The 14,663-nt window shown below is 40.6% G+C and overlaps 1 protein-coding gene across 1 annotated transcript in view; it reads left to right on the top strand.

Annotated features, from left to right (window-relative positions):
* Nucleotides 1-13,476, top strand: part of KIAA0556 (KIAA0556 ortholog) — a 68,045-nt gene extending 54,569 nt beyond the window's left edge. The window contains exons 22-26 of the mRNA XM_014936726.1: nt 4,460-4,599; nt 7,127-7,228; nt 7,893-8,053; nt 10,391-10,479; nt 11,981-13,476. Of these exons, the coding sequence (XP_014792212.1) occupies nt 4,460-4,599; nt 7,127-7,228; nt 7,893-8,053; nt 10,391-10,479; nt 11,981-12,036 (548 nt within the window). The 3' untranslated portion in view covers nt 12,037-13,476. The remainder of the gene's footprint in view (nt 1-4,459; nt 4,600-7,126; nt 7,229-7,892; nt 8,054-10,390; nt 10,480-11,980) is intronic.
* The last annotated feature ends 1,187 nt before the right edge of the window (nt 13,477-14,663 follow it).

Below are 14,663 nucleotides of genomic sequence, written 5' to 3'. Positions count from 1 at the left end.
TCTGTATGTTAGGGAGTGTTTTGATTGTATGGAAATTGATTGCAGCAATGATAGAGTTGAGTGTTTGTGGGTAAAGATGAAGGGCAAGGCTAGCAAGGGAGATCTGGTGCTGGGAGTCTGCTATAGACCACCCAACCAGGAGGAGGAGGTAGACGAGGCATTCTATAAGCAGCTGGCTGAAGTCTCTCGATCGCCAGCCCTTGTTCTGGTTGGGGACTTCAACCTACCGGACATCTGCTGGGAATACAACACAGCAGAGAGCAGGCAGGCTAGGAGGTTCCTTGAGTGTATGGAAGATAACTTCCTGACACAACTGGTAGGTGAGCCGACCAGGGGAAGTGCCTCTCTAGACCTGCTGCTCACAAATAGGGAGGGACTAGTGGGAGATGTGGTGGTCGGAGGCCGTCTTGGGCTTAGCGACCATGAAATGGTCAAGTTTTCAATTATTAGAGAGGTAAGGAAGGGGGCTAGCAAAACCTCAACCTTGGACTTCCGGCGGGCGGACTTCAGCCTTTTCAGAACACTGGTTGGAAAAGTCCCATGGGAGGAATCCCTGAAGGGCAAAGGTGTTCAGGAAGGCTGGGTGTTTTTCAAGGAGGAAGTATTAAAAGCCCAGGCACGGGCCATCCCTACGCGGTGTAAAGCGAGCCGTCGGGGGAAAAGGCCGGCCTGGCTGAGCAAAGAGATAGGGTCACAGCTTAGAGAAAAAAGGAGAATTTATGACCTTTGGAAAAAGGGGCAGGCCACGCAGGAAGATTACAAAGGTGTAGCAAAGTTATGTAGGGAAAAGATTAGGAAGGCCAAAGCCCACCTAGAGCTCAACCTGGCTTTGGATGTTAAAAACAATAAAAAGAATTTCTATAAATATATCAATAGCAAGAGGAGGTCTTGGGAGAACCTCCATCCTCTACTGGATAAGGGAGGTAACATAGTGACCAAAGATGAGGAGAAGGCTGAAGTCCTAAATGCCTTCTTTGCCTCAGTCTTCAGTAGTAGGACAGGGGGTTCCCTAAATATCCAGACCCCTAAACTAGCAGACAGGGGCGGGGAGCAGAGCGAAGCCCCTGCAATTCAAAGGGAGATGGTGAGGGACCTGCTCCAACACCTAGATGCAAACAAGTCTATGGGACCAGATGAGATCCACCCGAGGGTGCTGAGGGAACTGGCAGAAGTGCTTGCGGAGCCACTCTCCATCATTTACCAGCAGTCCTGGCAAACTGGGGAGGTCCCGGCCGACTGGCGTCTGGCAAATGTGACGCCCATCCACAAGAAGGGCCGTAAGGATGATCCAGAGAACTACAGGCCTGTCAGCCTGACCTCGGTGCCTGGTAAGATCATGGAGCAGATCATCCTGAGTGCCATCATGCAACACATGAGGGACACCCATGCGATCTGGCCCAGCCAGCACGGGTTCACAAGGGGCAGGTCCTGCTTGACAAACCTGATCTCCTTCTATGACAAAGTGACCCGCTTGCTGGATGAAGGAAAGGCTGTGGATGTTGTTTATCTGGACTTCAGCAAAGCCTTTGATACAGTCTCCCACAGTATCCTCCTGGAGAAACTGTCTGCCCATGGCTTGGATGGGAATACCCTCTGCTGGGTTAAAAACTGGCTGGAGGGACGGACCCAGAGAGTGGTGGTGAATGGAGCTAAATCCAGCTGGCGTCCAGTCACGAGTGGTGTCCCACAGGGCTCAGTACTGGGGCCACTTCTCTTTAACATCTTTATCAATGATCTGGACGAGGGGATCGAGTGCACCCTCAGTAAGTTCGCAGACGACACCAAGCTGGGTGGCAGTGTTGATCTGCTGGAGGGTAGAGAGGCTCTGCAGAGAGATCTCGACAGGCTGGATCGATGGGCCGAGACCAACGGGATGAGGTTTAACAAGGCCAAGTGCCGGGTCCTGCACTTCGGTCACAACAACCCCAAGCAGCGCTACAGGCTGGGGGCAGAGTGGCTGGAGAGCTGCCTGGCAGAAAAGGACCTGGGGGTGTTGGTCGACTGTCGGCTGAACATGAGCCAGCAGTGTGCCCAGGTGGCCAAGAAGGCCAACAGCATCCTGGCCTGTATCAGGAACAGTGTGGTGAGTAGAGCCCGAGAGGTGATCGTCCCCCTGTACTCGGCACTGGTGAGGCCCCACCTCGAGTACTGTGTCCAATTTTGGGCCCCCTACCACAAGAGGGACATTGAGGTGCTGGAGCGGGTCCAGAGAAGGGCAACGAAGCTGGTGAGGGGTCTGGAGCACAAGTCTTACGAGGAGAGGCTGAGGGAACTGGGGTTGTTCAGTCTGGGGAAGAGAAGACTGAGGGGAGACCTTATCGCTCTGTACAAGTACCTGAAAGGAGGCTGTAGAGAGACGGGGGTCGGTCTCTTCTCCCAAGTTACAGATGATAGGACAAGGGGTAACGGCTTCAAGTTGCGCCAGGGGAAGTTCAGGTTGGATATTAGGAAACATTTCTTTACTGAAAGGGTTATCCAGCATTGGAATGGGCTGCCCAGGGAGGTGGTGGAGTCACCATCCCTGGAGGTATTTAAGAAACGTGTAGACATGGTTCTTCAGGGCATGCTCTAGTGCCCAAGATTACTGGTTTGTGGTGGGGTATTGTGTGGGTGGGTGATGGTTTTTTGGTTTGGAGGTTGTTGTTGTGTGTTCAGGTGGTGGGAGCTGGTGTTGTTGTGTGTGTGTGTTTGGTTTTTTTTTTTTTGTTTTTTTTTTGTTTTTGTGGTTGGACTCGATGATCTCTGAGGTCCCTTCCAACCACTACAATTCTGTGATTCTGTGATTTCTATATATTCTAATGTATTCTATATACTTTCAGAACATTTATTCTCTGAACAAAGCAGGACAAGGTTAGAGAAGGGAAGGCTGAAGAAGGATATGGTACTTCTTGCTATCAACATTTATTGCCTCTATAGTATGAAAGGAGCAGAAAGTTTGATGAGCTATAAATTCATAAGTAAAGGTTGAGCTCGGTTCTTTGTTATGGAATCTTTCATTGTGCCACAGGAAATAAATTTTTCATAAATCTTGTTCTGGAGCCTTAGGCGATTCTGGACACCTGATCCAGTTGTGAAGATAAGGGCTGAGACTGAATTTGATTCATTGTTCCCTGGGTGACTAACAGAGGGAATGAAGGACGTGTTTGAAAGATTCACAGTCATCAGGGTTACACCTTGGTGCTCTGTATCAGCTGAAGTCTCTTAAGAGCTGAAAGCTTCATACCCTAACGTGTAATTCATGTAATTCCTTCATGTGGAAGAAACAGAGTTTCTCAGCCAACTAGGTAAAGAGCATGGAAGCTGCATGAATTGTACATCTCTGAGGGTCCTCATTGCCTAGGAAATAGAGGATACAATGAAAAAGGAATAAAGGCTCTCTCCTGAGACCTATTTTTATTGGTATCTTGTATGATGCATGACGAACTTGAAACATCAGTAATAGAGAAGAAGCATTTTGAAATTGAAAGGTGAGAACAGATTGTTTCTAAGAGCAGGGGATCTTTAACTTAGCTTTTAACTGGTATGTCTTCACAGTACAGGTGAAGATACCTCAGCTCGATTTGAATGATTGCCCGTTTCTGCCTGTACAGCAGTGTTGCTTGGATATATTAGGATCCCAAAAAGACCATATTTGTCTTACTGCAGTACTAAATGTGATGATTCAGTACCGAGTCTGGAGCAAGCTTTTCTTAAATGGTTGAGGCATTGCTGTGTTATTGCTTAAATTCTTTATAAATACTTACAGACTCAGGCTTTTTAGAAAGCAAGACAAGGGGCGAATAATGTCCCTCAAACTGGATTGCAAGGGATTTATAATTCTGAAGACAGTGCTATCTATCCACGTTTCTTTGTATGTCTTCAACATACATCTGTGTTTAACATAAACATTCTCTTATGGAGGAAATCTGGTTACCCAGAAAGCCTGTTCCATAGAAGGTTTAATCTTTCCTTCTCAAAGAACTGAAAGAAGGCCTTATTCAACAGTTAATGATTTTTATCACAAACCTTGAGGAACTCAAGCAAAACCTAGTCTGACTGATGACTACCTCCTGCAAGGATACTTTTCTTGAGATATATTTCATATGGAGAGCTTCACAAGTTTGTGCTAAAAAAATGGGGCTTTGTCACAAAGAAGCTGGGAAGTGCCTATTCCTGATAAGGGAACTTCATTGATAAAGTCGTAAACACACATTTGAAAATAAATTAAATGCAGCTAGTTAATTTATTCCTATATTTAAGACAATTTTGAATGCCAGAATCAGTAAGGGTTGTCCTGCTTTGAAAACGTGCCCCCGAGTTCCTCAGCTGCCTGTGTGAAATGCTCAGAGCATTTTTAAGTTTTACTGCTGTAGTGGCAAATGCTCATGGAGTCTGGAAGAGCAAGCATGAATTAACTTGTAAGCATGGTGTTTCTGAAATGTATTTTTTGGTTATTTTTTCTTAAAGTTTTTTTGTTCAGATATTGCTGCTTTTCCAGATAGCGTCAACGTTTTAGAAGATGTATCTGGCGACGTCCGAACTCCAGACAAACTCATTGACAGAGTAAATGACACAACTGATGGCAGACACATGTGGCTTGCACCAGTTCTTCCTGGTTTGGTACATTATTTTTTTTTTCCATTTTAGTGATGTGCATAGATGTAGCTAAAAGCATAAAGCAAAAGGGAAGCATACCTAATTTTAAGGTAAATTTGACATTAGTAAATGATGCTAAATAACTGCCATTTAGAAGAAGTTCTTTTTATTCCTTTTTCTCTTCACTGCACAGATAGCAGCTGTATAGATTTCCCAGGTTTGTAATATCCTCCTGTCTCCATGGTGCAACAGCAGAAGAATTTCCAATGTAGAAGCTTTTTCAGTTACTATGATAAAGATACTGACAAAGGAGTTTAATATGCGTGTTTTATGCAATAAACACCTTTCAGATGGGAGAAGACTGGGATCTTAAATTCATTTTTACAAAAAGCAATGAATGTTGTTCCAGCAGTGAGAATTTTTTTAATCTCATTATCCATGTTGAATTCAAATTCATAAATTAGAGATGACAGGCTTAGTATTTCATGTCCTAAGGCCCCAAATGATTCAGCCCTTTTAGAAAGCCCATGTTTAGAATATGGGATATCAAATATCTAAACAGGAAAAGTAGGTAAACCTAGATGGGTTCTGGCTTTGTTTTGGGAGAAGACGTTTTTATGGGCCTGTTATGGACATTGTTAAGATGTATTTATTTCTTAGAAGTGGGTGGATTTGAGAAGTAACAAAATTTAAACCTTACATGTGATATCTTGTAGCTTACTGTGTTGGAAAAATCTTTACTCCATATGTTACAGTTATTAATTAAAATATTAAAAGCAAAGAAGTCAATTTTGAAAATACTTCATATATCATTATATGTTGTAATGCAGTGGGTATAATTAAGATGAAGCTTTTAAGTACAGTTGGGAGTACTGACCACTTGCATTTCTTAGGGAAATGGAAGGTCTGTGTAATGCTTGAGGCTTCTACTGTGTAGATCCCACATCTTGAATCCTGGTAATTAATTTGATGGGATGCTCAGATATCCATTATATCGTCACGAGTGATTGATTTGACAGCCATCTGAATTTGCTCATGTCCTTATAAAAGACATGCTTGCAGAGCCTGTTTCATCTTGCTAACAGGAAAATAACAGTACCTGGAGTTGTAGCACAGAATCATGTGCTGTCTCGTGTCTGACACCAAAGTACTGTAGAAGAACATAAGATACCAGTAGTAAAAGGGTAAATTGATAAAGTGTGATATGCAGGAGGGAAGAGTAAGCAATTTAATGGCACTTTCTGTCCTTAAACTGTAGCAAATTATACCTTTGCAAGATCTACATAGTACTTTTCTCTCTTCCATCTCCCGTGGTATGGTTGTACAGCCAGGAAGCACAGAGGGATCCAGCAATCAGCCCATTCCTCACCCTCCTGGTGCTGGGCTGCTGAACCAGAGCCCATGGGTACTCCCATCCTCATTGCTAGGCTGCTTTGAAACCTGCCACTTGCCTAGAAAGCTTAATTAACTCTTTGCTTTATTGGAAGGTTCAAAAGCCTTAAGGAAATTTTATATCATGGCCTTTCTTTTCCCTTCTGAATACCTCTTCCTTTCTAATTTGAAAAATTGGTTTATCTTTTGCAAATTTATTACTAATGAAAGTACAATGTGAATTGTTTGTTCCCCTGTTACTTATTGTCATTTCATTTGTTTGTTTGAATGTATTTTCCATCAAATTTATCATTTGTTGTGAGAATGACAATTATTATTGGACACTATGCCCAAATTGTCTTCTGTAAAATCAGATATAAACACTTCTGTTGATCACATCGACCTTTCTTTCTTTGGTAGAAAAAGTGCATAATGATTTAATGCAACTAACAATATCTCTCCAGTGCATCGAAGGATTAAGACTTCAGAGGATGCTAGAGATAAAGCTTAAGATATTTTGACCCGAAGTTGATATAATAGCTCATCAAAGGAAGAGAAATAGCATAGAATTAACTGTAACAGGCGAGATTGCTTTCCTACAGCCTAATCTCTGGTCTTAACATCTTGACATTAATGTCACTGAAAGTAAAATGAACAATACCGCAAGGAATAACTGCTTGGGAAGCATCTGGAGAATTATCTCTATATTCCTACTAGTGTACCTTACACAGAAATTGCACAATTTGTACAAGAGTTTTCAAAGTCAGGGGATATAGGATAAACTTTAGTCTGGCAAATAGAAAGGTGGATTCCATTCATACTTGGTAGGAATGGAATGGAACAGAACACCAGCTTGTCTTATCCTGAAGCACGTGTCCGTATTTGGTTGATGAAATACTCATTGAAAGTGTCTCCTCTGATTGACGAGCTGTCCAGGATGACAGGCTCAGGTGTAGATGTCATCTTCTGGTGAGTTAGAAGTACATTTGAGAAGGCAGCTCTGGGGTAGAGGCAACATCTCTGAGTTAACAACACGGAGGATACCTGAACTTAAATCCTGAGCATCACTTAGCTGTCCTCGAGCTTGTTAAAGATGGACCTCTTTTGATGCTACATGCACAAGAATTTCATTTCTTTGGGGAATTTGTGCTCATAAATATAAATTAATTCTCTTTTACAGGTGAATAGAGTATATGTCATTTTTGATGTACCTACTACTGTGTCAATGATCAAGTTATGGAATTATGCCAAAACACCTCAGAGAGGTGTGAAAGAATTCGGTGTAAGTAATTTTTGTATGCATTTTGTATGTTCTGGTGAGTCAGCTTGCTTGATTGCTGTCCTCATTTTTCACAGTTTACTGAAGTGTGATTCCATATAATCTCAAAGGATGGGATTCATCTTACTTAACTCTGTATTTAGTATTAAAATGACTAATCTATGCCAGTCATCTGTCCTCCCTTTCTTGTCCTGGGAAAGAACACTTTATCTGATTATTTTTTTTTCTTAGATAATTGTCTTGAGATAGGATAATGCTTTTCTTTTTCCAGTGACTATAGAGCAGGCCTGGAAAACTTGTTTAAACTGCAAACCCAAGTTTTAGACAGCTGAAGTGAGGTGAGATTCATTAATTCCTAGATTTAAGAGTGATTCACTCCAGTTAATAGAATGGCAATTATATAAAACACGAAATACATTTTTAATTACCTCCTTGAAAGCTGAGTTAGAAACATCAGTGAGAAGACAAAAACTTGGAAAAAAAATAAAATCAAACCCCAGCAGAGAATAGAAAGAAATGTAAGTTTTAGGGACCAAAAGCTAAACTAATGACCAGACTTGTAAAACAAATGGGGCAAAATGATTTCTAGTTAACTGAGACAATTGCTGGAGGCACTGCCTGATTTCTAGATGGTTTGTTTGTTTGTTTGTTTCTTAAATATCTTTAGCTTCTGGTGGATGACTTGCTGGTCTACAATGGGATTCTGGATATGGTGACCCATGTGGTCTCGGGCATCCTGCCGACCTGCGATCCAGTGGTCCCGTATCACACCATTCTCTTTACAGATGATGAGAAGATTTGCCATCAGGAGAAGAGAACTGTTATCAGGTATGTGAGTGGATCTTGACTGGAAGAAAGAATCTTGTTTTCAGAAAATGTTTTTGTGTGACTAATGTCAGCAATATGTTCATTGCTATAGAAAGTTCCCTTCCAAAGCGTATTCAGCTTCACTTAATGAGAAATAACCGATAGGATTTTAAATACCAGATTACTAGCTTTATTTGTAAGCATTTTTTAGCACTTTCTGGGATTTATGATTCATATGTGTATATATATTTTCATGGAAGCCTATAGGAATAAACACAAAAGAAAGAAGGTAGACTTCCTTAGAGAAAAAATAATAAATCCCAGAGGTATTACATGGAGGAAAAAAGAAGTTAATGACAATGAACAAAATATCAAAAGCAAAGCAAAGTAAGTCCTCTGATTTGACACAGATACTAATTAAGGAACCAGAATTCTACTATTTCATAAACGTTCTAAAATAATGAACTTCTTAAATGAGAAATGAATTGCATTCAGAGGAATGACACTTTGAAACCACTAAGTTGGCAATCTCACAGAAAATATGAAATGCGGTGAAAAATGCACTTAGATTTAGCAGGTCAGGATTGATAGGAACTAAAAAGCAGTCCCTAGCAAGGAAAATAAAGATTGAAAGAATAATTTGTTTTAAATGAGATTGAAAAGTGAAAAAAATCAAAAGCTTATAGAAATAAACACTTCCTTAGACATTGCACAGCTAACAAATAGAATGTCTTGCACGTACATCACTTGGAAAAAAGGTGACAGTTTTGCATTCAAAAATAGCACAATTCATTTGGAAGAATATTCAAATATTTAGAAATAAGTGGAAGGAATGTAAGCTGTCCTGATGGAGAACAGAAGTTCACATTTACCTACAGGGTTTGTTTTCCAGTGTTTCTCCAGAGCATTGGCTGTTGGCTACTGGTACTGCCAGATGTTGAAATAAATTGTTTGGCTGTTTGGCTGTATTCTGTTAGACTCATGTTTTTGTACAAGTGACTGTGTTGTCGTGGTTAAATTTGGAAATAAGCAATTTTTCATGTGAAAAAGTTACTGAAATGAAAATGTCTTGAGGAAAGAAGGGTTTTGAGAAATTTTTCAGTGGGATACAAAAAGGAGGAGGAAAAATGAACTTTTACTTCCTTCTTAACATCTTTCTATGAGTAAAGTTATTTTATGGGAAGCAGAGAAGCACCAGCTGTAATCATAGATCTTTTTCACATAACTTCCTTTACACACATTTAGAAGACATATATCCTTTGATTTAGTTTTAAGAGGTGTATACTTCTGCGCTCACGCAAACTGCATGATCTGTTTTCCAGTCAAGAACATGCTGAGGCTCTTTTCTAGACCTCTGCGCAGGAGCTTTCTTGCTCTTAACTTCTCATGCTGTTTTGCAATGGTCTTTTCCTTTTTTTCACTTACTACCTTGCTAAAATACAGGATACTTCAGCAGTAGAAGACAAATCCCTTACTACATGCTGGATAATATCCCTCTATTTTAAAAATGCTCATGTTGCTTCTGGTTTTTGGCCTATTCTCTTTCACATGTCACTGTTCAGTATTTGATGAACTCTGAACCTGAGTCTGATGTTATCATCAATAGCATAAGTTCTGATTTACTTCAGTATTGGTTCCCCTGTTTCACTCTGACAGTTTGGGAGACATTACATTTTTCTCCAAAAATAGAAACCTATTTTGTGCAGTATTTGTAGAGGAAAGAAAAATACGCTTCTTTTTTCCAAAGGCATGGATGTTTTGTTTTTGTCTGTGTGAAAGGGAGATGTTATTAGTGATGTTTTCTTTAACTTTCCATTCAGCTAATATTTTTTTCCCTGTAATTTGTTTAATTTAATTTAACTTTGAAGTTATTGCTTCTTTCCCAAAAACAAGTTGTTAAAATTTTGCAGCAGCCTGTGAACAAAAGTTGTCACAGTAAATGAATTTTGTTTAGTTCAGAACACTTTCAAATAATGCTATACCAACATTACAAAACAGCGTTAAGTTCCATATAGGGATTTTTATACCCTCTTTGTACAGCTCAGATTTGAAATCTCACTTTGCTTAATGTGGTTCAAGCTGTGTAGGCAGGCAGGAAAATTGTAGAGTGAATATAATATTTATATTGGAGTATGTGCCTGAATGAATGCCACTAATTAAAACTGGCAAGGAATTCTTCAGGTGGATGCAGACACAATGCCTTTCCTTTCTCGATCATCTCATCTAATGTTGCTGTGCTTCACAGCTTTGTTTAGCCTCCGGGACCTAAATAACTTATTTGGTAACCTTCTCTGTGGCTCTCATAACTTTTCACAATGTTGATTGTTTTGGCTGTTGTACTGATTTTAATCTTTTCAGCAATCATGTGGGAGATCAGGATGTACGAATGATGAATGAAAATGAGATTGTCACCAACAGCAAAAAGAAGCAGGTTGTGGCTGATCCAGGTTAGTTCTGTCTTCTCCAGTTTTCTTCTGCTTACTTTCTACAGATACAATATGGATAATGAGCACTTTTATAGACCTAAACTGGGAAAAGTGGGGTGATTTACACTTCTTTTATATATTTAGCTCTACTTTTTCTGCCACAGGAAGGCAAACCCAGAATGACATACTCTGGTGGTTTTTTATTCTATGTCTAAATCTGAAAGTGGATTGTGTAAATCAAAGATGTATGTGGCATGTAGTCATAGCTTGTAAAGCACATACTCAGAAGTCCTCAGGAAAGAAACTGAAGATAAACTGAAAACTGGTGTTAGTTCTGCTGGTTCATAGATAGCTTTTGGAATAATAGGCTCATCGCATCTCCGCTGTCCTTTTAAGCAGCTTTAGAGATGATACGTGTGTGTCTCAGAATTAGCTGCTTGTTGCTCCTCAAGCAAATACAAAAATCACGATAAGTGTAACAAGGGGGAAAACATGTTGACTTTATTCCTCCCACTGTCTTTCTGGTTGGTCTTTTCTCTTACAAAGTGATAATTAAAAAGACAACCTCTTTTTTTCCCAAGGAGACAGAGTAGATTGTATTTATAGTCTGAAGAGTCCTAGTCATTCATTGTAAATTACTCAGAATAGCTCCCTAAATACATTACAAATTCTCAGCCAAGCTGGTATATTCATGATTGGTTTTCTCTCCTGAGCATGACACTTTCTCCAATTAGTTCCTTTAGAAAGTGTTGCAGAAATTGTTTGATGGCTTTTAATAACAGTTCTGTAGGAGAAGGATTTGAAATGCCATTGCTTGTACAAATACAGCTTCAAAGTTATTAGTATGTCAGCACTAGCCGTGTCCAAAGCATTTAGAACATCTCTGTGTCTGTTCTAATGACATCCAGCTCCAGTGCAGACATACCCCATGTCCAGCAAAGAACAGCTGTCATGTCCATGGCCATCACATCAATTGTCCAGGCATTAAGGACACAGAATGTCTCTGAAGTCAAGCTGAGGGTTGCCTATTGCCATATGCCCCATGGCTCCTCTGTAGCACTTACTGTATCAGCTGCAGTGCTTGAAAAAGGAGATTTGTGGAATGATTTGGATTGGAGGAGACCTCAGGGTGTCCCCTCCTGTGGGAGGGTCCAACCTCCCACTCAGAAGAGCGTCAACATTGAATTCAGACCAGATTCCACAGGAAAGGGATTCTGTGGGACTGTGAAAAAATTGGCAGCACTCGGTGTAAGAACCACCAGTGAGAAAAGTAGCTTCAACCTCCCACTCAGAAGAGCGTCAACATTGAATTCAGACCAGATTCCACAGGAAAGGGATTCTGTGGGACTGTGAAAAAATTGGCAGCACTCAGTGTAAGAACCACTAGTGAGAAGAGTAGCTTCGCTTTCTTTCATTCTGGGATAGAAAGAGAAATGGGAATGTTTCTTCCTTATTTTAGTCTGTGGCTTCACTGTTATAATACAGGTACAGTCTTAAAACAGCGCTCAATTTTCCCTAACAGCTTTGCGTCCAAAAACCTGCATATGTGAAAAAGGACTGCAGAGGAGGAAAAGATAACAAGGGATTGTGACTGGAAGGTCCTGAATACATCCAGCCCTACATAACTGCAATCTAGATCTCCGAGATGTGTCGTCCAAATGGAAGATTTCCACGTCTGCTGTTGCTGAACCACCTTCTGTCTTATGAGAGGAAGTTTTATTCACTAGAGGAAATTTTCTTCAGTAATGAAATTTAAAGCATTAATTCAGTTTTCTGGGTTTTTTTAATTGTCCTTATCTGTCTGATTATTTTTTCCCCTTCTTAATTGAAAATCCAGGGAGGAAGGGACATAAAGGAGTATGTGAGAACCTTATTGCTAACTGACGACTGTTCTGCCCGGTACCAAGGCCTTGGCTGAAGCAGGATGGTTATAAGGAGATCTTTCAGAGCGTTTCTCAAGCTTTAATTCCTAAGTCCCAGCTCGGATGGTCATGAAGCTCCTCGCTAGAAGGAAGTGTTTGCTTTGTTTCTGATGCCTGTAAATAGTTCTTTGGGAAATGCACTTTATTAGAGTGCATTCTTTATGTCTCTGTTTCTGGGCTGCCACTGTATGTTTTGATGCCATTGCTCTCTTTAGGGGCTGACGCTGTTTCTGACATCTGGAGAGGCTCCACTGGGTATGGAGAAGTGTGCTGAATGCTTTTAGAAAAAGGAGATCAGGAAGTAGGTTTGTCAAAGTTTAGAAAGTAAGTCTCAGCTGCCACTTCTTTCATCTTCTGCAGTGAAGTAATTGTTTCTTTCATTATTTCACTACTACGAGAAAAGCAAAATAGGTGTTTTGCCTGAAGTGCTGTTGACAGGCACTCTACACCTTCTTCAGAGTCTTCCTGCTACAGAGCAATGCTCTTTTCTCCTATTTTGCCTGAATTTGGTTATATGAACAAGGAGGCCCTACCTCTGTGCTGCACCAGCCAGATCTGTTGCCAGCAACAGATCATCACTTTTGAGAAATGGTAAACACATTTTAACTACTAGAAGGTAAGGAGTGAACTGCATTTTTAAACACAAAATACCCTGCATATGTAGTCATTTAAATGAAAACTCTAACCAAATAATTATGCTGCAGGATTTGTAGCTATGCAAATGTACTTTTCACTTGAAAATTTGTCGGTTGTGACAACCTGTAAATCTCTTCCGTAGAAGAGTCTTCCTTTCTCACTTAGAGCTCTCTCATTGTGTCATGAGAGAAGTGAACACTCTGAAGTAAGTATATGCTTTTAGACACAAAACAGAGATACACTATTGCAGCTCCTGATACAGAATCAAAATGTGCTCTTTCCCTTTCTGTACTAATGAGGAGTGCAGTATCTTGTATATTTGCTTATAAAAAGTGTACTTCTTAACTGTTGTTGACTAAGCTGAAAAGACACGACAGCAATGTGTTTCCCAGATTTCTGTGTACTGATGGAGCAACAAAATGTATTTTGTACCAAATACAAAACACTTCACTTCTAAATGTCAAATAGCGTATGTGAGTGTATTGTACTTAAAGGGTCTTTATAGCATGTGTGAGTATATTGCATTTAAAGGCTCTTCCCAAGCTGCACTGACAGAAGAACCCTCTGTTGTTCTGAGGACACTGGGGTGTTCACCAGCATGGCTCTACCAAGAACCAAGTTTTAACCTTTGCTCCAAATCAGGTAATCGTCACATGCAACTCCAAAATGAGGAGGAGGAGGAACTGAAAGGAGGGTTATTGGTTGGGCTAAGAACAGGTATAAATGTATGTGTGTGGAAGAGGAGAGGCTACAGTAAGGGTTTTAAGATTTAAAGCACAATCACAGATTTTTCATGTAGGCAAACTCTAGAGGAGGCCTGTCACATTGTTTATTCTTCAGAGAAAATTGCATTGAATGTGAAGAGAAATGAAACCCGTCGTGTTTCCTGGCACAGAATAGCATCCTTCTTATTGATCAGAAAAGGTAAGGGGGAGAGAGCTTTCTGTGCTCATCTGTCTTCCCTCTGTCTGTCTGCAGCATCTCAACTCCTATGTGATGGACTAATGACTAATGGTGTTTCAGTCCTAATCCTTTGACATAACTCCAGGTTTTGTAAATTATTGCAAAATACTTGGTCATGCTCAGATGGGTCACAGTTCTGTCTATTGTCCGTTTGTCTGCCACCAGCTCTTCCTCACTGGTCAGTTGGTAACAGCAGCCAGTTTTCACACCTTTTGCCTCTGGAAATCTGTATCCAGTGCAGCTGGTCTGGCACAGAAACACTGGCTTGTACCTTCTGACAACCTCTCCTACCAGCTCCTTTTACCCATGCAGGAGTTCCCCACAATTGCCACCCTGTGGAAAGACCATAAAAGTCTTTAAAATATTTACACAAAATTATGAAGTCGTGGAACACCCTGCCCTGCAGTGTCTGTCTGACAGAAGGGTTTGCCAGAGCTGTCTGCTCTGGGATGACACACAGCACCAAGGCAAGGCCTAATGAAGTCCTTGATTCTAGTCAATCATATATAGAACATAGCATAATGTTTAGAAAATACTTCATTAATCTCTGTGGGGTAGGAGATGTCAGCATTTGCCCTCCTAATTGGAGCTGAGATATAATAAGCCCTTATAGAACCAAAGATAATTAAGTGTCCTTGTCAGCCCTGTATGTTCAAACATAGATACTTGACCCATTTCCACAGT

Source organism: Calidris pugnax, unplaced genomic scaffold (genome assembly GCF_001431845.1).
Source record: "Calidris pugnax isolate Ruff unplaced genomic scaffold, ASM143184v1 scaffold17, whole genome shotgun sequence".
Classification (NCBI taxonomy): Eukaryota; Metazoa; Chordata; class Aves; order Charadriiformes; family Scolopacidae; genus Calidris; species Calidris pugnax.
Note: the sequence above shows the minus strand (reverse complement) of the source record. Positions and strands in the feature narration are given on the sequence as shown.